At 45.0% G+C, this 26,844-nt stretch overlaps 2 protein-coding genes and 1 pseudogene across 3 annotated transcripts; 2 read left to right on the top strand and 1 right to left on the bottom strand.

Moving 5' to 3' along the window:
- The first annotated feature begins 1,435 nt into the window (after positions 1-1,435).
- LOC101770961 lies at positions 1,436-2,952 on the top strand. The gene is made up of 4 exons (XM_004966342.3): positions 1,436-1,917; positions 2,012-2,096; positions 2,259-2,374; positions 2,468-2,952. Exons 1-4 carry the CDS (start codon positions 1,600-1,602, stop codon positions 2,690-2,692), a joined length of 744 nt encoding a protein of 247 aa, XP_004966399.1. The 5' UTR covers positions 1,436-1,599; the 3' UTR covers positions 2,693-2,952.
- Positions 2,953-21,715: 18,763 nt separating this feature from the next.
- Positions 21,716-25,039, bottom strand: LOC101770020 (F-box protein SKIP31). Of its 2 annotated transcripts, none has more exons than XM_004966341.3 (8): positions 24,734-25,039; positions 24,303-24,631; positions 24,126-24,198; positions 23,715-23,825; positions 23,453-23,627; positions 23,250-23,374; positions 23,001-23,061; positions 21,716-22,098 (listed from the first exon to the last, which is right to left on the bottom strand). In XM_004966341.3, exons 1-8 carry the CDS (start codon positions 24,926-24,928, stop codon positions 22,028-22,030), a joined length of 1,140 nt encoding a protein of 379 aa, XP_004966398.1. In that variant the 5' UTR covers positions 24,929-25,039; the 3' UTR covers positions 21,716-22,027. The 2 variants fall into 2 exon arrangements, with proteins under 2 accessions (XP_004966398.1, XP_004966397.1); XM_004966340.4 differs by having other exon boundaries at positions 24,303-24,637; positions 24,734-25,035.
- A 705-nt stretch (positions 25,040-25,744) lies between these two features.
- On the top strand, positions 25,745-26,478 carry LOC101777866 (annotated as a pseudogene).
- The last annotated feature ends 366 nt before the right edge of the window (positions 26,479-26,844 follow it).

Raw genomic sequence — 26,844 nt, 5'->3', positions numbered from 1 at the left:
AACTCGGGCCTCTCCTTTCTGCCGTTGGGCTGGGCCGGCCTTCTTCGAACATTCGAGAACGAAAGCCCAACGGCTCGCGGCGAAAGAACAATCCACCACGTCAACTTGGGCAACCCTTCCTCTCGAAGCGTCCGTTCCCCGGGAACGGTCGAGAGAGGCGATTCCGAGGCGATGTCTTGGCTCCCCGGCACATTCGCTATTTTTCCTCACCGTCGGTGGCGTTTTTGGCGCTGATGTGCTTGGGAACGGTGGATTCGGTGGGTGATATACATATCCCCTTCTAATAGAGAAATAGAGTAGTTCTAGTTAGATTAGGGTTGGATTTTTTGACGGTAAAGATCTCGTTGGTAAGCTTTTGTCCCTCCTGGAGCTTCTCTACTATTGCCTTTGTTCGTGGTGAGCGAATTCTGGTGGTGTCTGAGGTGCAAACGGTGCTCGATGGTGATATCTGCGGGGGTTTCAACCTCGACGGGTAAGTCATCGGTTTTATTTTCTGCGTTGTTGTTCGGTTCCACTATGAATTTCACCTTGAGTTCTTCTTCATTTAGGCCTGGGCATTCGGTTCTAACCGAACCGATCGGATCGGTTCCTCGGTTCCTACATAACTCCGGTTCCTAAAAAACAGGAGCCGAACGGTTCTTTTCAGAAATGAGAACTGAGTAAATTCGGTTTCGGTTTCGGTACTTTCGGTTCCGGTTATAACCGAAAAATCGAACAGTACACAATACGGGGGAGTGGCGCCGGCGGAGCAGGACGAGCGTCGGGCGCGGGCGCGTGGCACGTGAGGGAGGTGGAGGCGGAGGCCAAGCGCGGAGGGGGCGCGCAGGGGAGTTGGAGTGGGACGGGCGTGAGCAGAGGCCGGGCCGGTGGCGGACGGGCAGACGGGCAGGCGGGCGTGGGTGTTAGCTACTGGCTAGGGTTATTCTTGGTACTTTGGTTATCTAGGTTAACCAAGGTATGGAACCGATTTAACCGTTAAAGTTCAGTTCCTAGGAACCGCTAACCGAACAGCTAACCGAAATTTTGGTACCTCGGTTCCGATAAGTTCGGTTCGGTTCTGGATTCTCGGTAAAATTTGTCCAATCTTATCTTCGTCGCGGGAGACGGAGAAGGCTCCGCTAGCGGCAAAGGCGGTCGGCAGCGGATGCTCCTGTTCTGAACTTTTCACCGGAGGCACCTTTTTAAGGGGTGGATGTAAGGTAAGGAAATCCAACCCTGTTTCTGAAAAACCGTCAACTTGGGCAAGATGGCAAGCCCAGTCAACCAATCAATCAGTCAGACTTCCTTCACACGACTCCCACCGTCCGACGCACGGGCCGTCCTGTTCCGCGGGCGTTCGTGTGTGGCCCTGGTGGTTCCCGAAAGGAATGGCCGGCACGCGTCAATCATCGCCATCCGCCGAGGAATTATCTTCGTCGCCATCCGCGGGCCGAGGGGAAGCGCGACACGGGTGCGGTCAGTCGAGCGGGGGCTGCTCGGTGCGCCGGCTACTTAACCATCCCCCGGCCGCGTGCGGCGGGGAGCGGAGCAGGGTGCGGGAGCAAAGCGGCGACTTAAGTTACTGGTGGAGGAAGCGGTTTGAATCATCTTGCGGCGGCAATGAAGCTCAGGCCTCTCACTTGCGTGGCGGCGGGGTGCGCCGGGTGGGCGTGGAGGCCGAGGTCGCGCGTGCGGTCAGAGGCGGTGTCACCCAAGCGTTCCCACGCGGCAGCGGCGGCGGCGGGCGCGGTTCATTCGGAGGAGCACCGCCGCGGCGGCATGCGCGAGGTGCTCTTCCGCCCGGTGGGGCTGCCCACCGAGACGAAGTTCGGGGCGGGGCTGGAGGATCGGATCGAGAAGGTCATCTGCGCCTGCCGCTTCATGACCTTCCTCGGCATCGGCGGCTTGCTCGCCGGCTGCGTCCCCTGCTTCCTCAAGGTGCTCGCTCGCTCACTCGTTTCATTGATTGGTTCACCAAAGATTCAGGGCTTTATTTCCTCCCAATTTGTGACTGGAGCATGGGATTCTGCAGGGATGCGTTTATGTGATGGACGCCTTCGTCGAGTACTACCTGCACGGCGGTGGAATGCTCATCCTAATGTTGCTTGAAGCCATTGGTAACCAAACAGACTCTCCTCATGCTTGTTCCAAATCAACCGTTCAATATTCAAATTCGTGCCACTTAAGTACAATTCAACTATGATTATCGTCTCTAATTGTTCAAATCGTTAGTGATGGCTTACCATTGTGCATTACCTCTTTGGCTCTTTCACCTGCAGACATGTTTCTCATTGGAACGGTCATGTTTGTATTCGGGACGGGCTTGTATGAGCTGTTCATCAGTGAAATGGACATGTCTTATGGCTCCAACTTGTTTGGCTTGTTCAGTCTTCCGGTTGGTTCACTTGCACATCCCTCTCAGCGGTTCTCAGCTAGCAAAGCATCACTGTCGGTTTCAGTTTCTTGACATCTCTGGTTCTGTCTGTAGGAACGACCCAAGTGGCTGGTAATCCAGTCGGTGAATGATCTTAAGACAAAGCTGGGCCATGTCATTGTCATGAGTCTACTGGTTGGCATCTTTGAGAAGAGCTGGAGAGTGACCATTACATCCTGTACTGACCTCCTTTGCTTCGCTGCATCAATCTTCCTCTCCTCAGGTTGCCTCTACCTACTTTCCAGGCTCAGTAACACCAAAGGAGGGAGCCATACCTGAAAGAAGTGTCTTTGTATATAAGCGATAGGTCTGTTCTGTTGCTGAGCAACACCTCAGGTTATGTTTGCAGAGTCAAATAATTAGGGAATGGGGAGGTAAATATTTCCCATGTATGGGTCGACAGTTGCAGTGAGGCACAACCAATCTACATAGTAGGATAATGAGATGGTATCATCATGTGTATGTAACTTGATGTCTATGCAATCAATACCTGCCATTTTCTGCGATGAACTGATTAATAGTGTTGCCACAATTTCGTATTTTCGTTTTTAGTACGAGTGCTTTTGAAGAGGGCTTCACTACTTCATATATATGTGTAGCTTCTGATCTGTTTTATAAACAGATTTTAAGCGATTAACATGTCTATATCTTCTCATTCTTATTGCTTTAATTTACAAATCATTAGGCAAGCATCATGTATTTCCCATTCCTATTAATTTGGGGATATAGAAATGCTCGTACATCATCCCTCTGGTATGGAGTAGGTAGTAATTTAAGCACATGCCCTAGTTGAACCTTGTCAATATGGCAGTGGTATAGTGATACCTTGCCTGATTGTAGTACATGAGGTTTCTTGTGCAGCAGCTAGCTTGAGGATGAACACACAGAATCTTATGGTACATGCTAACCATTTCACTTATTAAGTGATAAATTCGCGCCTGTATTTACTCAAGACAACATTATGAAGTACAGCTGTGTAGATGTTCTTACAGTAAATAAGATTAAGAAGGAGCCTATATTTGTTTATTCGGTAATAATATTTTTAATAACAGTTTGATGAGAAACTACTATTCCAGCTGATGCTCCAGTTCTGCAACTTCTTTCTGACCAAGTTTCCACTCATATCTATTATATATGGGTGCCGAATGCTTGCTTTTGAGGTATGCTTCTGATCTCAAGTACTTATTTACAACTTTTATGACCATTCAATAATTTCTAGTTGGATGCACCGATATGCGCTTGAAGACTCTGTTGGTACGCTTTGTCCAACTCCAACATGACTGCGTATTTAGCATTTACCTTTCCCTCAAAAAGTAAAATCACTTAGGAACTAGACTGTCGTGGCAGAATGATGAAAACTTTGTGCTTCGTGAGCTTTGGTCAAGTTCACAACACTTTTTTTTCTTTTGGGGTGATTGAATTAAAGGACAGGAATAAACGTAGATTAGTTGTATTGTGCCACAAAGGATGATGGGACCTCAAATAAATTATGTCGATGAGTTCCAACCTATGTACAAAATAGCGGGTTAGAATCGCGCTATAGCGGTTGATGCTAGCTGCCGCTACAACAACGTTGTACTAATTAGCGGGCTATAGCGGCGCTATAGCGGTTGAGCACAGCTATACATTAAATCCCTAACCCGCTAATTTGTACATCGGTTCCAGCCAACCAATGGGAGGCAATGTTCCAAAACAAAAAAAGACTTCAAAGTGCCTTTTTCCAAATCAAATCAAAGTTCCAGGAATCCTAGAAAAATAGGACCCCACAGAGATGGAACAATATTTGGTGGCTCAATGCCTTACATATAATTTTTCTGCTTTGAACATTAGCTGTTACAGACTCTTTTCCATATGCAGTGAGGAGCAACAAAATTAGAAGCTGGAGTTGCTTCCTCCACCGAATCGTCTGATAAGTTCTGATAGGTCATGGTCGCGTGAAGTTGATTGGAACATTAAAATTATTGTATTAGATATTTCGAGTTTGCAACTTGCGTGCTTAATGAGGCTTCCATGATATGTTCCTTCTTAACTTTGTGCTGCCAAAATGTGGACGGTAGAGTGTTATTTGCTAATTTTAGTACAAGTATATCTACGCTACACGAAAGTGTTGCACTTTATATTTCTAGTTTGCAACTTGCATACTTAAATGAGGCTTCCGTGATATATTTAGCACTTGCTAACTTCTCACAGCAAAAATGTGGACCATGGAGTGTGATTTGAACCCGTGGGGTTGAATCCCGATCTTTCGATGAGAGAAGATGGATAACTCGATTTGGGGATGGAGACGACGTTCACGGCCCGACTACAACCAAGGATGATGCGTCTTACCAACCGATACACCATCTCCAATAATTGCCGCGATCTTGTGGAGCACGATCAACCAAACCACTAGGATAATTTCTGCAAGCAATCAAGGAACAAGCGAGAACAAGTAGAATAAGCAACTCAATTGTCAATATGGAGATAAAAATCAATCTGAAATCACAAAGTTTGGGTTCTGAATCGAGTAGAGCGGATGGTCTAGTCGACACACGCGTCTATAAGGAAGTAGCAATGGCTAACTTACATCTAAATAAAAACATAATCTGTTTGTGGCGGCTATGGTAGTATATGAGAGGGAAGTAGCAATGGCTAAACTTACATCTTAAATAAAAACATAATCTGTTTGTGGCGGCTATGGTAGTATATGAGAGGCTAGAGGACGACCAAGACGTGGTGGGGGTTGTCCCACAACCCTAGGACGCGCTCCTATTGGGCCCTACTTGATACACGGCCCATCGGGTCAAAATCAGGTGACGCAGCACCGTGGACAGAAAAGATCTCTGTAGTGAATCGACGATTGCGGTTGCCTCGGAGCAGATATGGATATGAGTTTTGATCCATATGAAATTAGACTTGATAAGGTTTTCATCAAGTACTTGAACGCTCAAAACGGAGCCCAGATGAAGTTGTGGTGGCCGTTAGAAGTTGCTTCTGTCCTGTAGTCCGAATCCAACTTAAAAATGTGTTGAATTTGATCTCTTTCTTTTTTTAGCCAAAAGTGACGTGGCCCGGTGGGGGACGCTGGGAATTCTTAGACTTGGTCCCCAATCCACTTCTTTGGTCCTCCATACCTTCCATGGGTATTTAACACTCTTTTTTTATTCATGTATGTATTTCTGAAAATGACAATAAACACATATTATGGTGCAACATTAATTCATCAAATGTGTCAAATAAAATCATGATAAAGATTTATTTCACCTTTGAATCAATAGTTGCTAATGTAGTTGTATCCGAGTAAGTGATATCCTCGTCAGAGTGTTACTCCTATTTTAGTACAAGTGGATCAACTAGTGTGTCGAGCAGATGTTTTAGTATAATAACTGGTTCTCAAGATAAGCAGATTGTCCAAAACTGCGTCTCCAAGCCTTGGTAATTCTCGGTAATTTAGGGTAAAGCAGTATGGTTGATTAATTGATGGTGGAGAAATCTACAAAATAATAATGCTTGTGAGAATAATGAATTTACATGAAAGCATACCTGTCACGCTGTCACTGGGTCCACTCATTCTTGAGGCATGTTCCCATGGTATTTCTTTTATATTATAAATCTCACAGTACATGGTATATATTCAGGCAGGTCAATCTCAGATGTTTCTTAGAATAAAACTGTTTCCTTTGGCATAGGATTTGTAAAAAAAAATACTGAGACATCCAAATGCTAAACAATGGGCTGGCGATTGCTGTGGTCCTCCCATTACTCAACTCCTTTAAAAGTACACCTTTGGAACTAAATTAGTGATACCATCTGCATATATAAAGAAGGGAGCTGGCTCAAGCGGTGAGCCGTGTTATCTCTGAGTAACTTGTCAACCGGGTTCTCATCCTCTTCCCACTCCAAACTAGCTACCACCATCTTTTTCCTTGTAAACACCATGGCCATTTCAGTGAAAAGCATTGCTCTGTTCATGTTGCTTCTCAGTACTATCTTCTTCGTGCAGCTCTCTGCGCCAACTCATGCAAGGAAGCTGCAAGTGAGGGCACCTATCATCAGCGTGCGTTCATCATGCACCGGAAGGAGTGTTCTGCAGGCGCCTGCTACTCAGACCGATTCTACCACTCCAGGTCATAGCCCCAGCATTGGCCATAACAGTCCTCCAAATTGAAATGGTCTGCTGGTTGCTACATACCTTCATCTGTATCTTAAATTTGTACCCCGAGTATCTGAAGCTTATTTGGTGTTTTCTTGAGGATTATTCTATGTGTTTGTTGAAACTTGAACGGCATAAGACATGCGATGGAGGCTAGTGGAGTTTTTGTTTACTTCTTTTTAGATTTATCACCAGTGAAACTTGATGCATGCTGTCATGCTTCATTTAGCCACTCTTGTGTGAAAGACTTGTACTAAACATTGTCACCGGTACGGTGGAGCTGCACGGGTCTGTCGGCTGTAGCCATTGAAAGTTGTTACTGGATGCTGTAAACTTGAGGATATGTACTATAACCTGACCTTGTTTAAAGTATTCCTGCCACAGTGATATGGACTTGAAGAGGGTCAGTAAGTCCATAAGAGTCGGTTTCTCCACTTACTGGCGTAGTTGAAATAGCTCTGCTTGTATATATCTGTACGAAATCTGATCCATCTTTGTGTATCCTTCGTTGCAATAAACACCAAATCTGTGTAATTTCAAAAATGAGAACACCTGGAACAATTTACAGGTCAGCATGCCTTTTCCTGAGAGTTCTTTTACGGTGCACAATACTACCACGTGGTAGTATAGAGTATAGGCTGTTTTTTGGTATGGGTAAAATTGTAATTAGCACAACATATATTATTTTGGGATTTTTTTCCGCACAACATTTTCCCGCTCGGCCGCTGCCACCGCCCGCACGCCCGTTGATCTGACAACGCTTGGCTGCCGCCACTGCCCGCACGCCGCGGCGCCCGTCGATCTCCCAACAATGCCATTTTACATATTTTCAATCATACCTCTATACTACCCATACTACTCATGCATACTACATATATTATAGCTTAAGGTTTTAGTAGTATACAATTAATCTCAACCGTCGGATCCTTACATATGAGTCCTTTTCGAATAGTAGTATAAGTTAGTATTGTGTACCGTAAAAGAGCTCTTTCCTGATTTATGCCACATTATGTTATGCCTTCGTCCTTACTCCTTAGTGGCATCTGCCTCCATGTTTTAGCAACCTGCATGTTCTCCAAAGTAAGTTGCTGATGTCTGCACAACAATCTTGTTGTAAGCCTGGCAAAAGAAAAGAAGAGATAGGTTTGTTTTCCCACTTACTTTTGTTGCATTCCTTTTTGAACGACTACACAAGATAGTGCTAATTTCATTGAGTAAAGCACGAGACTTTGTTCCGTTCTTTCATGAGACAGGTGGAATGAGATTGTTACATGCCTCCAGCCGTCATCCGTCCAAAACGGCTGGAGGCATTCTTTCATGGGACAGGTGGAATGAGATTGTTACATGCCTCCAGTCGTCATCCGTCCAAAACGGTTTTATGCACCTAAATAAGTGTTTGTCCATATGTATAGTTAGAATTATAGTTATTTTGGAACGGAGGAAGTACCGACTTTTCAAAAGAGGTACCACACATGAAAGTGATACAGCAAGATTATAAAAGAAAACTTCAAGGTCACTGTAATCGGAAAAAATAGATTTGCATCAAAGATCGTATCAATCTCCTAAACAACGAGCTGTCCAGTGATGATCCGTACCACGCCGCAAAGACATCTATGTTCTGTGAGGGCCAAAGCAAAGCATGCGGTAGGAGTTGTACTAGGCGATGATAAAAATATCAAGACAGGCAGGGAGGCAGTACACACCACTACACACCAGTGATCGTTTGGTCCCAGTCTCCAAACAAATCACACCGTCCTAGGTAGCAGCTGCGTTCATGTACGTTAGTGCATCTCCTTTTGAGAAAGGAAACCTAGTTATTTGTTTCTAAGAATTGACCAGCAATAGGTAGTGACAAAGATATTTCCGAATTAAGGCATGTGGGAGTTGTTATTGGTTATCTCTACCGCATCTCGTTTGTTGTTTAATGTTTTTTTGACTGATGATAGGAATATAATGTCCATTAACTGTGTGTTGTGCGATGTAAAAAAGGAAAAGAAGTAACTTTAGTGTTGGAAAGTTATATAGTGTGTCATGTACTAAGCTAATGATAAAATATTGGGATGGCCATCCTAATTTCATGAAAATTTGAGGAGGTACGGAGTGATAATAAAGGTTTTAGTGCCATTTGTTTTGGTGTATAGCTTGTGTGAGGCACTTATGCTTTTTCTTTAGCGGCTGCATGAAATGCTCCAAGGTTTGCTAGACACGTTGTATGCCAACCGAATAATTAATGATGCCACTTGCCACATATCATTCCCATACATATATCCTTTTTGTATGCGTTGCTAGACAAACCAGTGCTCCATGTCCTGATGACAACTGTATGCATTACTATCATGGTAATGATGGTCAACTACATACCTAATAATAAACCAAGTAATTTTATCGTAAATGGATGCAATTGCACCATTTTTAGCCTAATAAATTATTATGAATTTTTAGAAGGCTACAATATAGTGATTACGTGACTCAGTAGATGTGTCTAATAAAATACTTTTAAAATGTCGTTGCTGATTGGAGTTAATGGGTGAAAATGTGTTTTACCGTTAACTCGAATAATCAGCAACGACACGTTTTCAGTTTTCACCATCGCTCTCCAGCTGTACGTAGGCGAGTGGCGACCTCAGGTCAAACCGACAAAAACAATAGAGCATCTGTATGACTCAGCATCTCAACCCTAATGCCGCAATGCATCTCCTTTACAACAAAGATAACCTCGTGGTTTCCAAAACCTGACCAGCAGCAGCTAGTGCTTGACAGAGCTCTTATCCAAATGCGGCATGCGGCTAAGCAGCGATATATTATTGTTTTCGCAAGTGTGTGAAGTAATCACCACTAGCTTGCATTAAGCAATATAATACAGGCTTAGTGTGGCAACAAAGTTAGCTAGCTTGCCCTGTCTCGATGTAAAGCTACTTTTTTTTTGTTTGCTGCTGCACATCTCTGTGTGCATGCTGAACTAGCAGGTATAAGCCAGAGTAGTTCATCAAGTACATGCTATCAAATATTCTCTCAATATTTAGATAGATTTTGTTTTGGAATGACAAGTTTTTAAAAACTCTCAAATTTTAAAAAAACTATTCATCCTAAAATATGTCATTTAGTTTTAAAATGGGTGCACTCGAGCTTTTTTTTTTTTGAAGCTTTTAAAATGGGCAGGATCTCTGCTTGGCTTATATTAATGGGGAAAACTTTGACCACTAACATATACACGAAATGTTAAAATTGATCATATTTTATGATGTTATCGGTATAGAATTTTCCTGTGGCATACTTTAATTTCATATCATTATATCTGTTTCGCACATTTATTTTACAAATACAGTCATTGGTAAACGAAATGAAGGGAGTAGTAGCAGTGCTTTATCATTGGATCATATCGATGTCATTGGGTAACGTGGCACAAATTTGGGGTTCATGACTTATGAATCTGATAATAAACCTTTTCAACTTTGAGGATTCAGATATTTGGCTTGATCACACCTGAAAAGATCGATGTGTGCAGCAGCTTACCTCACTGTGGGCTATCTTATCCATCAGTTTTATAAACTTGTTCGTACGCACTATGCTTTATGAGGCACGATGCATCGATCGTGGATCGCATGATCTCCATCTACATCATCTTGAGAGTTTTGTATTCTTGAAAACAGAGGCATGCATTAGAATTCATAGAGGAGAAGTACCTCTTAGTTTTGACATCATCTTGTTTGCACTACACTGACCACTACAACCAAGCAAACCGTCTTTGATTGTCCTGTCTGGAATTCAAAATGCTAGCCAGCTATCTATGGGCCATTTCTTTTGGTTTTCTTTTTATTTTGTTATATAAAAAAACAGAATATATACCTTTGAGGAGCATGTCATTTTTTCTTTCAAATATCTGCAGACTATTTCATGCAGGAGTGCTGTGTCCCTTTTTAAGATGCACATGCATTTCAAGATTATTCATACTTCTCAATCTTTGATCTGCAAGTAGTCTGGATTATGTGGATTTTTTATATAAAAATTAAAGATTGTCATTTAGTTTATGTTTGAAGTTAAAGTACTTCCCAGTAACAATCATGACTGAAAAAGAAGAGGAACAAATTGTCTTGAACGCTATATGTATATTGTTATGAGCTATAGATTGCATGTGTACAAATTAAACTGTCATATCTTAGTGTTATGTATTTATTATTGCTGGGGTCAAAGTTAGTTTTCAAGGCCATACCCATGTCAAATGGAGCCTAGCTTATATTTTGAAAAGAGGAGAAAATTGACCAGGCTAAGGGAACCAAAGTCTTGGAAATCTCGAAGTAACTGCCATGACAAGTTTGTTGCAATTGAATGCTAGTGCCAGTAATCTCCACTGCTTCAACAGCTATCTCCTCGACCCTCCATGAATGAATAATCCAACATACACTCATCCATGCCCCCTTTGCCCCCTCGCTGATGATGAAACCCTCTTATGCTTGTCCAAGCAAAGAAGCCAAGATCACCTCCTCACTACATGTCTACACATCTCATTGCACATCCAACATCCAACGCCCTCACTGCCGCAATCAATACTTGGATGATTTCAGGTGCCGACCATTGATCGAGAGCGCTTAAATTTGATGGCTTTGCATGGCGTCAGTAATCATCAATGGCTCTTCCAACCGTTTCGTCCGCTCCTGAACCTTTTTGACCATGGAGCTAGATAGCTGTGCGGTGGCGATGGAGCTGAGCCTTCGATCTCTCGTCACTCTCTCTGGATCGGAGAAAGAGATGCTGGTGCAACAAGCATCCAAGAAGCGGAGTAAATGCCATGAAAGGGCTCACTGGAAGCCCCGGCTTGCCTGCGCGCATCTATCAGTTCTTCACATCACTGCCTGCTAGCTTGGGGTTTTTCGTCCTCTCTTCGTCTACCGCGGCTGAAGAGCTTGCTCGCGGCGTGCTCGCATGGCCTCGCTTGTCTAGCTCGTCCTCGTCGCCGGCCTGGCCTTCCTGGTTCTGGGAGCCCAGGATCACGTGAACCATGGCCAGGCGGAGGCAGCCGCCGGCCTGTTCATCACTGCCACTCCGGTGCCGGAGATGATCAGCTCACCCGCGCAGCCGTTCTTGGAGGAGGCCGATCAGAGGCCGCCCGTCCCTCCGTCCGGGCCGTCCGACCAGTTCAACGGCGATGTGAGCGGCGAGAAGCCGTCGTCGTCGAGCGGCATCGACGGCCGCCGCCTCGTCGAGGGCCCGTGACGCGGCCTCGGGCGGTGGGTTCTTGCTTGTCCCGGCAAAAAGAGGGTGCCTTGAGGAGGGCAGAGATCTATCTCAAGGACTTTAGCTAGCTATCGACTTCGTCTCTCTACGAGCAGTGATTCCTTCCCCTGTTAGAAAGGAATTTGCGTGGATTCATGGCGTCTGTGAGTTTGTGTTAATGTATTTCTATGAGCTAGTCGCCTAGCTGGCTAGCTCTAGTGTGAGCTCTATGTAAGATCTACTAAATTTTCTTTCCAGTGGAGAATGGAAGCGTTTCCCTAATAATGAATGCATTCTGAAGATTGATTTCTTCTTGTGGTATCTCTCTAAGTTTGTTCTGAGTTGATGTGCTGTTTTTGTGGGAGAACAATTTTCTTTGGTACTCTACGTGAGTACCTGATGAGTGACATCTTGCTAAGCTACCTTCCGATCTGCTCCTGAAGAAGAGACCTAAGAACCATCGGCGTAGGAGATGAGTATGTACTGTTTAAAAAGGCAGACAGGTGATCGGACTATGCAGTTTCCTATTGGTGTTTTGGAGGTGTTTTCAGGGAGAGTTTCGTATACATTTGCTGCTCAGGTGATCTGAGATGGTTATATTGCTGGTTGGTCCCGGTTGTTTTGAACTCGCAGTGCACGGAAGTCCAGAACTGATCTACACAGAGCTGAGAAAGTGAGAATGTCAGGTAATCTGATACATGATTGGGACCAACCATTATCCACTGAGATGCACGCCCACACTACACATAACAAAACAAGCACGAGCAGACATACAGAACTACTGAAACAACATACTGGGTAGCTAGTTCCTTGCCTCCTTCAACCCAATGGCTTCAAGATCTCTGTATCAACTCGATGTATTGAATAACTTGAATTGATAAAAACTTCCCTTATTGAAAACAAATGAAAGAATGTCTAACAAAATCTGTGGAAGAATAAGATCGATTTGCATCATATACAAAGTAAAGATGTCTTAAACTTATCCTTCAAAAATGAAATAGTGAGCTAATAATGTGCAATGGATTGCATTACACCAACTCTGAAGAACAGGAGGCCTCACAACAGTCACACATAAAACCTAATAAGAGAAACACAAAAGTAAATTGCATGTGCTAATAACCTTAGGGAGCAAGGAAAGATATAGCTATTATGATAGCGTCATCGCCGTTAAATAAGATGATGGCTACTTGTAACGTTCCGTACATCATGCATAGGATCCTATGATAGAGGCGTTATCTCTATTAAATAGGACATCGGATTATGTGAAATGTAAAGTCTTGTATGTGTTACACGACCTAATTAAGGATCCTACGATGGCGTCATTCTAAGCACCGTTACTTACAATATACCGCCAAAAGTTATAACTATGCGAATCACGACAAAAGCATACATCTTTGCTTTAAGGATTTTATGACATAGGTCTTGCTAATATTACAAGATACTAGTATATCAATAAATGCTCAAGTCTTGGCAAAACAAACCATTTCATATTGATACCATTCGCTAGATATTTCCTTATATTTATGAACACTTGTATGAACAAATTAAGAGAGTTTTTTTTACCTTAATCGCATAATGAGAACGACTACAACATATGTACTACAGACACTTAGACAGGCCACCTAAAAGAATACACGTAGTCCGACACTAGATGTACCTCTAAGTTGTATGTGTATCTCTATTCACTGCTCTCGTATAATACAATGAATGCTATGAGTGTGAAGTCTTTAAAAATGTTGACATCCCTTTCATAGTATGATTGAATAGTAAATTGCACATCTATCCATACATATTGCTAAATATATAAGGTCAAGATGCCTCTAGTTCCTCTATGCATATATAGTTGAATATGCAGTTGTCAACAATATTTAGAAAGCTAATTTCTCGAGACTAGTCGTAGTCCCGATTGTTATATCCTTTTGCTTCCCGGTTTAGTATTCTACTTTAATAATGTGTAATTATAGCCATGGACCTAACAATATCTTTATCTAAAAATTATACCACTCATCTAAGGATCATATTCACCACTAAAAATATCCCAGTTATCCTGAGATACGCTATTCTGAAAATTCCTACTTAGATATTGTTCATAACTCATTGTCCAAAAAAAAGCCTTTGACTTTTTTTTGCAAAAAAATTCTTGACTTGGTCACATCCAAATAACATTTTTCTTTATAAAATTAGAGTTGTCGAGATTCTATATTTCCAACAAATTTAGTGGGCGGATTTTAATTTTGCAAAGCAGTAACAAAGGTAGAAATTCAATTCATTTTCTCTTCCACTGCAAAGTGGCTTCCTCCTGTTCCACCCCCCTCCCCCCACAGAAAAAAAAACAATTTCACCTCACCCTTGTCTAGTGCCTCGCCACGGCCTGCAGCCGATTCGTCACCTTACGACTACCCGACTACCCTATTCTCCTAACTGCGCCGCCGATCTCGAAGCCACCTTCCACTGAAGCATGTCAGCTCAATTCTCCTCCTCTGCCGCCCTAGAGGGTTCAGAACTTCAGATCCATCAGGCCTAGGATTGGTTTCTTGTTTTGTTGGCTAGGGAACAACCAAATCCAAATCTTTCATGCTCTGCAATCTGTCCCCTTCTGCGATTTGTTCCCTTTGAGGGGGAGTACCGAACAGGATGCCCACCAGAGCAGTCGACGGAATACCCAATGGAGAGGTTGCTGGAGTGGAACCTTCCGATGAATTCGATGAGGTGCAGGGTGTACTTGAGCATCTATGGATGCGGCAGGTTGATAGCCTCGGGTTCTTCCACGTGTTGCAGGTCGACAGCGGCAACCGCATCTCCGCGGTGTTCTGGGCCGATGCTAGGGCGCGCGCGGCGTACGGCAGCTTCGACGACGCTGTGGCACTTGACACCACGTATCGGAGGACAAGGTACATGCCACCGCTCATGGTGTTCTGGGGTGTGAATCACCACCTGCAGGGGGTCACCTTCGGTTGTTGCCTGCTCATGGACGAGAACAAGACCACCCACCTCTGGCTACTCAACACATGGCTCGCAGTGATGGATGGCGACAGTTGTCGCCACCCCGACCTGCTGGTGACGGACTAGGACTAGGCCATGCCGGTGCAAGTTGAGGTTGTCTGAGCTATATGCTAAGCATGCCAGTCTGAAAGCTGATCTCAAGGAATGTGTCTGCGGCGCTGACACAGTTGAGGAGTTTGAGGCCCGGTGGGGGTATGTTCTTGATAAGTACAGTCTTTGGGAGAATGCTTGGCTTCAGTCACTGTATGATTCCAGGCAGCAATGGGCTTGGGTGTATCAGAAGGGGTTCTTCTTCCCTGAGCTGTAGTCACAACAATCCGAGAACCTGAATAAGTCACGATCCTTGACTACACTAGTGGCGTACCGGTGAGTCTTGGACGGAATCGCGACGCAGGTGGCGGCGGTGGCTTAGGGAGGAAGAAGATGAACATGATAGATTTAGGTATTTTAGTTACGTTGTTCTTCGATATGCGTTCACGAGTGCCTGTAGCGCTTACATAGTCTGCCTCAAAGGTTGAATAGTGCATCGGCTTTCTCTACCTAGTGATGGCACGTAGGCCCATCTAGTCTATTACTCAGTCCATTGGCTTATCGGGTCGTCACATGCCCCCCTCCATGAGCAACAGCTTGTCCTCAAGCTGCTAGTGCTGGATACTTCTGATGAAGATAGTGAAGGTTTTCCCATGTTGTCTAGGCAGTAGGTAACTCTTTCCAAGATATGAATGCATATGGTATAGCAGTGTTGCCCACTTTGCGCACACAACTGTCAAGGATTGTATCTGGCACAGGAGTAATATTCTCATAAATGCATTAGAGATCATGGTCAGAACTTACCTCAACAGTTGGAGGCAATGCCCTCTTTAGCTGGGAGACATGCACCACTGGGTGTATTTGACTAGATGCTGACAATTGCAATTTAAATGCCACTTGTAAAATTTTCTGGATGATGAGATATGGACCAAAGATCTTGTAGCTTAATTTCCGACTTGAACGTCTAGAGCTGAGCATAAGGTTGAAGTTTCAAGTACACCCAGTCACCTACATTAAACTCTCTTTCTTGACGATGCTTATCAGCTTGAGCCTTCATTCTGGCCTATGCTCTTAGCAGATTTTGTTGAATTAGTTTTCCCATATTAGCTCTTTCAGTGAGCCACTATTCCAGATTTGGCATAGTACATTTGCTTTCATGTGCAATTCCAAAGTGTCAAGGTAGGTGCCCATATAATACTTCAAATGGTGTCTTATTATGAGCAGGGTGATAGTTTGTGCTGTACCAGAACTCAGCTAGACTGATCCAAGATGACCACTTGGTAGGGCAAGCATGAGTCAAACACCTCAAGTATGTTTCCAGGGATTAATTAAGGCATTCAGTTTGCCCATCAGTTTGGGGTGGTAACTAGAGCTCATATTGAGTGTTGTTTCGGTGAGTTTAAACAATTCTTGCCATAATGTGCTTGAGAAAATCATATCTTTATCAGATATGATGACTATAGGTAGACCATGTAATTTGTACACATTACTGAAGAATGCTTGAGCTACAGTATGTGCTGTGAATGGGTGTGACAGAGGTAGGAAATGGCCATACCTGGTAAACTTGTCAATGACAACTAATATGGTGTCATATTTTTGGGATTTAGGAAGACCTTCTATGAAATCCATGCTGATGGTATGCCGGGCTTGTGAAGGTACAGGTAATGGTTGTAATAAACTAGGTAATTTGAAATGCTTGCTTTTGGGTTGTTGACATACTTGGCACTTTGATACATAATCCTTGATGCCTTGCTTCATTCCAAGCCAGGCAAATAGGCCCTTCACCTTGTGATAAGTTGCGGTGATGCCACTGTGGCCTCCCGGTCCACTTGAATGGAAGGCTTGTAATACTGCATTATGTGTTGCTGTATGATTGCCTAGCCATACTTTATTCTTATATCTGATGACTCCATCGGTGAGAGAAAACCCTTTGTCATTTGTTCCTGTTAAGCTAAGCTCAGTTAGTAGTGCTTTACTTTGAGGTTCTTGTTGATAGCCCTCCACTACTATTTCCGGCCATTTTGGTGTAGAGGTAGGGATAGCCAACAACTTCTGCTCTGAGGTCATTTATTGCTGGGATAAAGCATATGCTGCTTTATTTTCCTTGCCTTTCTTATACACAATCTTGTACTTAAGGTCTAGCAACTTGATGAATGCCTTTTGCTATAGCCCTTGTTGCAGTTTTTGCTCCCCAAGATGGACTAAACTTTTGTGATTTGTGGCAATTGTGAACTCTTGGTGTTGAAGGTATGATTTCCACTTGTTTACTGCCATCAATAATGCCAAACACTCCTTTTCATAAGCTGACATTGCTTGCGCTTTCTACCCAATGCCTTACTAAGATAGGCTATTGGGTGATTGTCTTGCATCAGGACAACACCGATTCCTTTATCAGAAGCATCTGTTTCTAAGACAAGCTGCTTTTTGAAGTTGGGTAATGCTAACACAGGAGCTTCCACTAATGCTTTCTTTAGTGTGTCAAAGCTGGCATGTAACTTCGGTGTCCATATATATGGGGTATTCTTCTTTAACAGATCTATTAGTAGCCTGCTGATGAGGCCATAGTTCTTGATAAATTTCCTGTAATAGCTTGATAGACTAAGAAATCCTCGAAGTTGCTTCTGATCAATTGGTGAAGGCCAATTTTGTACTGCCTGGATCTTTGTGGGGTCTATTTGAACACCATCAGCCCCAATTATATGCCCCAAGTACTCAAGCTGCTATTGTGCAAATGTACATTTGGACTTCTTAATATACAGCTTGTTGTCCCTCAATATATCAAACACCACTTCCAAGTGTTGTTGATGCTCTTCTAAGTTTTTGTTGTAGATCAGTATGTCATCTACAAACACCATACAAATTTTCGTAGTTGTTCAGCAAATATAGTATTCATGATGACCTGGAACATTGCTGGTGCATTGGTAATCCAGAAAGGCATGACTTTGAATTGCCAGTGACCATTGTGTGTCTTGAATGTTGTTTCAATCTCATCTGTTGGTAGGACCCTTATCTGGTGATATCCCGACCTGAGATCTAACTTTGTGAACCATTATGCTCCATGAAGTTCATCCAGCAGCTTATCTACAATGGATAGTGGAGACTTGTTCTTCACTGCAATATCATTCAAATATCTGGAATCCATACAAAATCTCCATGTTCTGTCCTTCTTCTTCACTAAGAGGACTAGTGATGCAAAGGGACTTGTGATAGGCTAAATGATCCCATGTTGAAGCATTTCTTTGATCTATCTCTCTATTTCATCCTTCTGTGATAGTGAATATCTGTATGGCTTGATGTTCACTAGTTTAACACCTTGTAATAGCGGAATTGTGTGATCAAAGGACCTTTGTGGTGGAAGCTGTTATGGTTCTTTGAAGAGGTCTTCGTTCTTGCTCAATACTTATTGTACTGCAATAGTTACTTTCTTGTAGTGTGTTAAGCAATCTTTCACCCCTTTTAGTGTGATTCTCCTGCCATTATGAGTGAATATGAGCTTCTTAATAGTTACTTTCTTGTAGTGTGTTAAGCAATCTTTCACCCCTTTTAGTGTGATTCTCCTGCCATTATGAGTGAATATGAGCCTTTTTCTCTTCCAGTGTACCCACATGGGGATGTGGTCTTCCAACCAGTCCATGCCCAGTATCATGTCATATGCCCCCAGTGGTAATACTCCAGCATCTGTCATATGCCCAGTATCATGGGGATGTGGTCTTCCAACCAGTCCATGCCCAGTATCATGTCATATGCCCCCAGCTATTGTGACCTGTACTCTATCTACAGCCTTTGTATGCAACTTTAGCCTTTGAACTAGATCACCATTGATGAATGTCCCTGAGCTGCCAGAATCCACTAGGATGAGTATTTCTTGATTCTGAATGAGATCTTGTAGTCGTATGGTCTTCTCACCTTAGGTCCCATTGACTGCACACATGGATATTGTGAGAAGTTCTTCCTCACTATCTTGGCTGCTGTTGTCGCTGCCATGATCACTGTCAGCATTTTGATGTTGAAGTAGCTCCCTGAGTTCTTCTACCAGATGAAGACCCACCTGCTTCAGACATCTGTGTTGTGGGCTTTATGGTTCCCCGCACTTCATGCATAAACCACTAGCTCGTCTCTTTGCCCTGAGAGCTTCATATAGTTCATAGCTTCTGTTATCCCCTTGTGCCTTATCATTTCCAGGAACAGGCCTAAGCACCCCTGGAGAAGATGAATTTCCAGCAGTGTATGGACTTGAGGTCTTGATAGTGCTCTTGCTGTATTCTCGAGATCTGTTGGAGAATTGTTTACTGGATGCTTCCAGTAATTCCTCCTGCATTAGAGCCAATGACAAAGTGGCATCAGCTGTTCTTGGTTTATGCAGTGTTATGGCATTGCTAATGCTGCATTTAAGGCCATCTATGATTTTTTGAAAAAAACATTTCTCCAATCTCTCTATTATGGACCAACACTCTATGTTTAGCCTGTTCAAATCTCTCAGAGTATTCTGACACATCTCTAATTTGCCTAATAGATAGAAGATCACTCATATAATTGTGGTAGAGATCTCTCCCAAACTTTTGCTCTACAGCAATGCATAATTCAGGCCAACTATCAACTGTGTGTTGAGCTTCATAGGTTAGGAGCTAAAGAGCTGCATTGTGAAGTTTATGGTGGCAAAAGGAACCCACAGATGGACAGGGACACCATACATAGCAAAATATTTTTGACACTTCTCTCTCCAAACTTTAGGATGCTCTCCCTCAAATATAGGAAAATCTATTATGGGTAGTTTGAATTCTCTCGGTGCATTTTGACTAGCATGAAAACCATACTTCCTATCATTCGGATAGGAGAAATCAAAATTCAGGTTCATGTTTTTGGGATTATGGTACGCACCCTTGATCAGGATGGGATCGGGTGTGGATGTACCAGGATCGGCACCCTAGTGACTCTTGTCGAAGCTGTGGCTGCTGGCCCGCTCCCCTTTTCCGCAGTAATGCTCCAGGTGTTGATGGAGTCAACCTTGGTGAGGAGCTTCACTTGATCCAGTTGGAGGTTCTTCACTTCCGTGACCAGGAGGTCGAGCTTTTCCTCGGCTGTCATCATCCACTAGGTTAGCGTTGGTGAGCGGGGCTTCTTCCCTTGTGGTTGAGGTTGTGGTGGCGGTGGCGGCGGTGGTGGTGGTGGTGGTGTGCTTGGTGTGGTGGCGGGCGAATTTGGCGGCGATTTGAGGTGGTAGGTATTTGGGAAGGTGCCAGATCGACTGCTCTGATACCAAGCGTCACGATCCTTGACTACGCTGGTGGTGCACCGGTGAGCCTTAGACGGAATCGCGACGCCGGCAGTAGCGGCGGCTTGGGGAGGACGAAGATGAACATGATAGGTTTAGGGATTTTAGTTACGTTGTTCTTCGATACCCGTTCATGAGTGACTGTAGTGCTTACATAGTCTGCCTCAAAGGCCGACCAGTACATAGGCTTTCTCTACCTAGTGACGGTATGTAGGCCCATCTAGTCTATTACTCAGCCCACTAGCTTATCGGGTCATCACAATTATGTTCTTGACAAGTACAGTCTCCGGGAGAATGCTTGGCTTCAGTCACTGTATGATTCCAGGCAGTAATGGGCTTGGTGTATCAAAAGGGGTTCTTCTTCCTTGAGCTGTTCAAGTCACAACAATCCGAGAACCTTCTTCAAGGCACATTTCAACACGAAGATCACATTGCTTGCCTTCATCTCCAGGTTTGAGCAAGAGATGGCATTGCGCTCTAAGGAGGAGGCTGAAGCTGACTTTGGGACACTATACCTGAAGCCTAACTTGAAGACTCCTTCTGTAATGGAAAGGCAGGCCGCAAACGTCTACCAAGAGCCGTTTTCGAGGTGCTTCAGGAGGAGTTCATCGAATCACTGGGCTATAACGCCGATAAATTTGAGGAAGGAATGGTCTTCAAGTTTGTTGTGTCGAGAGAGGAAGACAATGGCCGGAGCTATACGGTGACCTTCAACCGGTCAGACCAGCAAGCGAAATGCACATGCTGCATGCTTGAGTATGCTGGGGTGCTGTGCAGGCATGTGCTTAGGATCTTCTTCATGGATGGGGTTTGGTATCTATTGGAGGAGTACATATTGAAGCGATGGACCATGAATTCAGAGGGTAGTATTGCGGTAAATCGGTCATTGGAGCCCGGCGTTAGCTCCGCTGAGCTTCAAGCTGCTTGGTACAATGATCTTTGTCAGACTGGTTTGACATCCGCAATGAGAGGTGCCGTGTTCCCCGATGTGTAAAAGGCTACCATGGTTGCGCTTTAGAAGGCATTTGCTGAAGTTGTGTCCGCCAAAAATCAGCAAATGAGTGAGCTGGAGAATCGTTTCGAGCACCAGAATATGCTTCAGCTCAGAATGCCTCTGCCCAAGATTCAGGCGAAGCAGGCACCATCAAAGAAGTAGCTCTGCAGTGAGTCCTTGTACCAGAATGGGAGGATTAACACTTAACAGGGCTAGTCTGCTAGATAGGCCGTCTGATGTTGTAAACAACCATCCGGAACTATACTCATTTTGTGCACATTGAAAATTGAGCTCCAGAAATCACCTTTGTGAGCTGCTCTTTCTGCTGTGACCGTCACTTTCAAATTATTCGGCGTCTCCGGTTTGCAATTCCTTCTACGTTTAAATTAGTCGGGGGAAAATTACACCGGGAATCTCAATTGATCTGCTTGTACCACAAATTTCAGAACGGTACGTGATTGGTCTCGTCTTCTCCGTGCATCTAGCAGCAATACATAAACAAACAGAGACGGAAAGACGTAGGTTTTTGTCATGGAAAATGAAGCCATTCGTGCTTGATGTACTACATTTTAGCTATTTTTCAGCAAGTCATGCCCTCCCACATCACCAGTGAGAAGTTAAACTCATGAAGCACCAGTATGCTTCACGCATATGCCGATATACCAATATCATACAAATAAAAGGCTCATTACTGCAACCATTATTTTATTACAGACATACATCTCGATAGCTTAGGAAAGGGAAACTATACAACAACATTACAGCTCCCTCAGCTGATCAAAACAGATCAGCAATCTAGCTCAAGTACTGGTACTAGCGCAGGAGTTCCATTCTTAGATACATTCTGGAGGGTAAACATGATAACGCACAGCACAGGGCTGCATTCTGCTTATTTCCTCTTCACAAGTAGAAGTCTCTGACCTCATGTAGTACCTAAGAGGGGAGGGCATTCCGACAGAAACAAAAGGCATATCAACAGAAACGCAAGGCATGCTCGAGTTCCTTCTCATCACTGCAGTTGTAACCCAACATAATCGCCCGGGCTGTTCATAACATCAAAGCATGATCATGGTCAGTAAGTCAGTGTAATGAAATAGGCCACTTTACTGCAAAAAAAAATTCAACACACAGCCTTCTATACAGTTCATTACAAGAAATCAATGCTCACAAAAAAGAAAATTACTCCCTCCGTCCCAAAATATAGCTACGTTTAGCTTTTTCAAAAGTCAAATCTTTTTAACTTTGACCAACAATATCTCTAAAAATAATTTATTTCAAATAGAAAAGGTTACATATTATAATAGTTGGTTTCATGATAAATCAACTAACATTATTTTTATGTCATTAGTCTCTATGATTATTTCTCTATTCGCAGTCAAAGTTGAGAAGATTTGACTTTGAAAAAGTCTAAACGTAGCTATATTCTGGGACGAAGGGAGTACAACGATAATAAGTATGTAGAAGGTTACAGTGCAAGGCAGTTGCTTTCAAGAAAACAGGACCAAGGCCCAGTAACCCACACTACTATCCTCACTTTCACTATGCAACATTTCAGAAATAAGGAATTTCAAATTTTAACCTGTCAGCATCTTAATATGAATATTGAATAGACACTATATACTGCATAAGGTGTAAAAGGACTACTTTGGGCTGTTTGGTTGATAGATGCACCCATACTAAATGGGGTGGTCCATCATGAGTTGAAACTGATTTTTGGTGGGATGATTCCATCCTATACTAATTATGTGCTTATGACAAATGAAGTGCTAATGGATCAACCCACCATTCCTAAGCAAACAAGAACATAAGGAGTGAGATGGCGATGGATCCGCTCATTCCTCAAACCAAACACCCCAATTGTTCATAATTTCTAATAGGCCTATGATGCTAGGATAAAAACCAATATTATGTCTTTCTCAGTTTCAAACAAGAAAAAATGACTTACCGAATCGTCCAGATCCCATGAACGGCTCTGGTTCATCAGCTACACCACCTTGTTGCTGATCCTGAAAATTCCAAATAAGCAAATCTTCTTAATGAGGACAAAACCAGAAAGAAGTTCAGTAGCATTTGCTAATAAGTTAGTTGAACTGGTGAAAAATAATGGATCGCATAATGCAGGCAATGGATGATATTTCCCATGTCATGTACATAAATGGATAAAGGAAAGCAACACATTTTGTATGGGACTTACAGTATCATCAGCGTCCCATTCATCATCAGGACACAGCCACCTCTCAAAGCAGTGCCCAGATATCGTACAAAGAAGCAGCCCACTAGACTGGTCCAAGACGAATTCACGGCAAGCATCATCACAAACTGAAAACAGTATAAACCAAATATTTCAGGACTGTGCAAATTATTTGTGTATAGATAGCGAGAGGAAATAGATATTACCATGGACACGACCAGTCTTCTCACAAATGTAAGCATCACCAATCTGGGTGTAAGAGCATGTATTTCCAGAACAAGAGTGCCCCTTGACTGATTCATCAGTAAGCCCTCTGCTGCTTTTCCAAGTAGACACCTGATCAGCTACTGTTTTATCAAGGATAACCTTGTCGTCGTTGACCTGCAAATTCATACGTGGAACAGTTAAGCTCCGTCGACATAAGACATGTGAGAAAAGATTAAACAGCAGCCTGAATTTAGTAGTTACTTCTGAAGGAAGGGGAGCTTGACTCCTTTTTGCCGCTTGCATCTGAATATAGTACTCCCTGAACTCTGTAGGTGTATTCCTCACAAATTCAACCATATCCTCTCTATCTCGCTGGGATTAAGAACGAAAAAAAACATTAGCAAGAGTTAATCACTACAACTGGAGCATCAAACAAAAATGTTAAGCAACGAAATTGGAAAGGAATAATTTTTGTTCTGTGGGTATGGCTAGAAAAGAAACAATCTTTGCACTTCAACAGCATGCACCTAGTGCCCAAATCATTGGTTCACATTAACAGCATGCATCTAGTGCCCAAATCGTCTGGGTGCGCTAAAACTAAATAAAAATGTCATCTTTGATGTCCCTGACTACATTGAATTAGAAGTAGCAACGATGAACAGATGAAATTACCTGTATGTAGAGGTTCTTCCAAGCGCGCTCCCTGAATTTGGCATTGGAGGCCAGTCCCCACCTCATGCAATACCTGAAAAAAGAAGAAGAAAGGCACATGATATGTAAGCATTGAGTTGAATTGCATCAATTATAGAATTAAATCGATAGGCACAGCCTCTTCATCAGCGAACTTACAGGCGGCGCCAGAGGGTCTCGTCGGATGCAGCAGCGTTCATGAAGCGGCAAACTAGCGCGCAGGAGATGAGGTCCTCGGAGGAGAGGAACTTGAAGATCTGCAGGAACAGCTCCGGGGGGATACTGCTGAACATGCCCGTGTCGATCTGAGGCGCCACCGCCACGAATTTCCCTTTGGCCTGCCTTCTCTTCTCCTCCCTCCTCGCCCTCTTGTTCTGCTCCCCATCGCTGCTGCTGCCGCTGCCGCTGCCACTGCCGTTACCACCATCTCCGTCCGATCCCGACTCCTGCTTCCGCTTATTCTTCACCGCATCACCTTCCTCCTGCTGCTGCTTCTGCGGCGAACAATTCGTTCTTATGAACCCAACTCCCATGAACAGATTCGATTCGCGCGCAACAATCAAGGGGGAGGAGAGACAGAAAGCACTCACATCAATAGGATCCTCCGCGCTGGATCCGGACAGTATCTCCGACTCGAGGAAGCTGGCGAGGCCGTCGACGTCCTCCTCATCCTCGTCGCCTCCGCCGCCGACATCGGCTTCAACTCCCTCATCCGGATCCACAAGCCCTTCCTCGGGGGGAGGGTCGTCCTCCAGGCCCGCCTCGTCGCCCTGCACGTCGGCCATGCTCCTCCACCGCCTCCACCTAGCCGCCGCCGACGGATCGCCGCTCTTCCCTTACCCTAGCAGAGGAAGATATCGGTGCGGTTGGAGGACGCCGGACGCGTGAGCCACCAGAACGCGGGAAGGTGGGCCGAATCTCAAGCCCGGCCCGTGGCGTCAGAATCTCTGGGACCCTCTGCGTATTGGCATTAGATTGGGACGGACGTCATAGTGGTTTCCGGGGCCCGTCGTTAATTTCAGTTGGGCCAGAGTCATTTCTTCCCTGGTGTTCTTTGCATTGGTGGACACGTAGACATGGTGTCCGCGCCTCGCTGGCGACCACTGCGTGTGCTTGTCAGAAATCAGAATGCCAGCCGCAAAATTCAGCATGCTTGGAGACTGGAAAAAAAAACAAGTTCATCGGTGCAGAAAACTGCGGCGTGGCCGGCGAGGTGCTGCAATTATAGCTGGCCATATGACCCGTGGCACGTGGGCCGATCTACGGCACGGGTTTTTGTCCGATCCAAGCACGGCACGGCACGGCACGGCGTCCATCGTGCCCGTGCAGCCCGGTTCATACCACGGGTCGTGCTTAAGCTGCTCCCTCAGCCATCATGCTGGCTCGGCACGACACGGCCCATTTGGGCAGTTACTTGGCCCGGCTGTTAAGGCTCGTTGACCTACGCTCCGCATATACATACCGGCGCAATCTCCGGTGGTACCGTGAGCTCTAGTTGGCAAACCAGAGCACCAAACCCAACCAGAAAGCCACGAACCCCCTCTCCCCTCCCAATCTCACCCCCGCGGCCCCACCCCGACCCCCGTGCGCGGCGGCCTCATATGCTCGCCGATGACGGGCGCGGCCGCCGATGCCCAGCCCGCCGAAGGAATGCCCGTACGGCTGCCTCCTCACCTCTCTCCGCCCCTCCCAAGCTGAGCCCCTCCGCGTCCAGATCGGCTTCCCCACCTCCCTCGCCGACCTCGTCGTCAAGAACCATGGCCGTCTCAAGAAGCAGTCTTTCTCGTCCTCCAAGCGTGGGAAGCGCGGCGCCGCCGCCGCCGCCGCTTCGCCTACCTCTTCCGTTTCTGCTTCGCCCTCGACATCCCTACCGCCTGCCTCTCCGCCTCCGCCTCCCCTGGCGGCCGCCGTCGGATCGGCCGAGGTCTGACCTCCCACCGGGCTCGCACCCCCGCCACGACAAAGGTCATGGCGGCGGCTTCGCCCTCGGCCTAGGCTTTCTCGCGGTTAGCGGCGTGGTGTCCCTCGCGCTCCTCGTGGTCTGGAGCAAGAAGGTGGTTGCGGTCGTCAATGTCGCCTCCTTCTCGCTCTTCTTGCTCGAGTCCGTGAGGTCCTCACTGCCCCACAGCGGCCGCGCCCGGCAGCGATGGAGAGGCGGATTTGCCTGGACGGCCGTGGGCGCGTCTCACCAATCCGAGAGGTGGGTGCAAAGACAGGGCCGCCGTTGCCGAGCTGCTCGGACACCGACAAAGGAAGCGAGGCCTCCATCCTCGCCGCTGAGGAAAAGAGCGGCGACGCCCTCGACGAATCGAACAGCATGAAGTCGAGGAGATAAGGGAGGAGAAAATTCCTTATTTAACACTGGGAAAATGAGTCATTCCTTTCTTGGCCCTGAAATTTTCTTCGTTCCCTATTTGACACTCGCTTCAACTTTCGTTCCCTATTTGTCACCTATGCTCTGTCACATGCATACGTGTAACTCGCTGTTAAGAAGATGTTTTTGCCCCTAAGCGCATGCTGACGCCATGCATGCATGTAGGGGGTGGCTAGGCGCTGCTGGTGCATGCATGCAGGCTGGGTGGCGCCATGCATGCATGCAGGGGGTGGCTGGCGCTGGCGCCATGCACTAGGGGGGTGCATGCATATAGGCTGGGTGCATGGCTGATGGTATTTGCATGATTTTTTGTCGTAGGTTTTTTGC

Source organism: Setaria italica, chromosome IV (assembly GCF_000263155.2).
Source record: "Setaria italica strain Yugu1 chromosome IV, Setaria_italica_v2.0, whole genome shotgun sequence".
Lineage (NCBI taxonomy): Eukaryota > Viridiplantae > Streptophyta > Magnoliopsida > Poales > Poaceae > Setaria > Setaria italica.
Note: the sequence above shows the minus strand (reverse complement) of the source record. Positions and strands in the feature narration are given on the sequence as shown.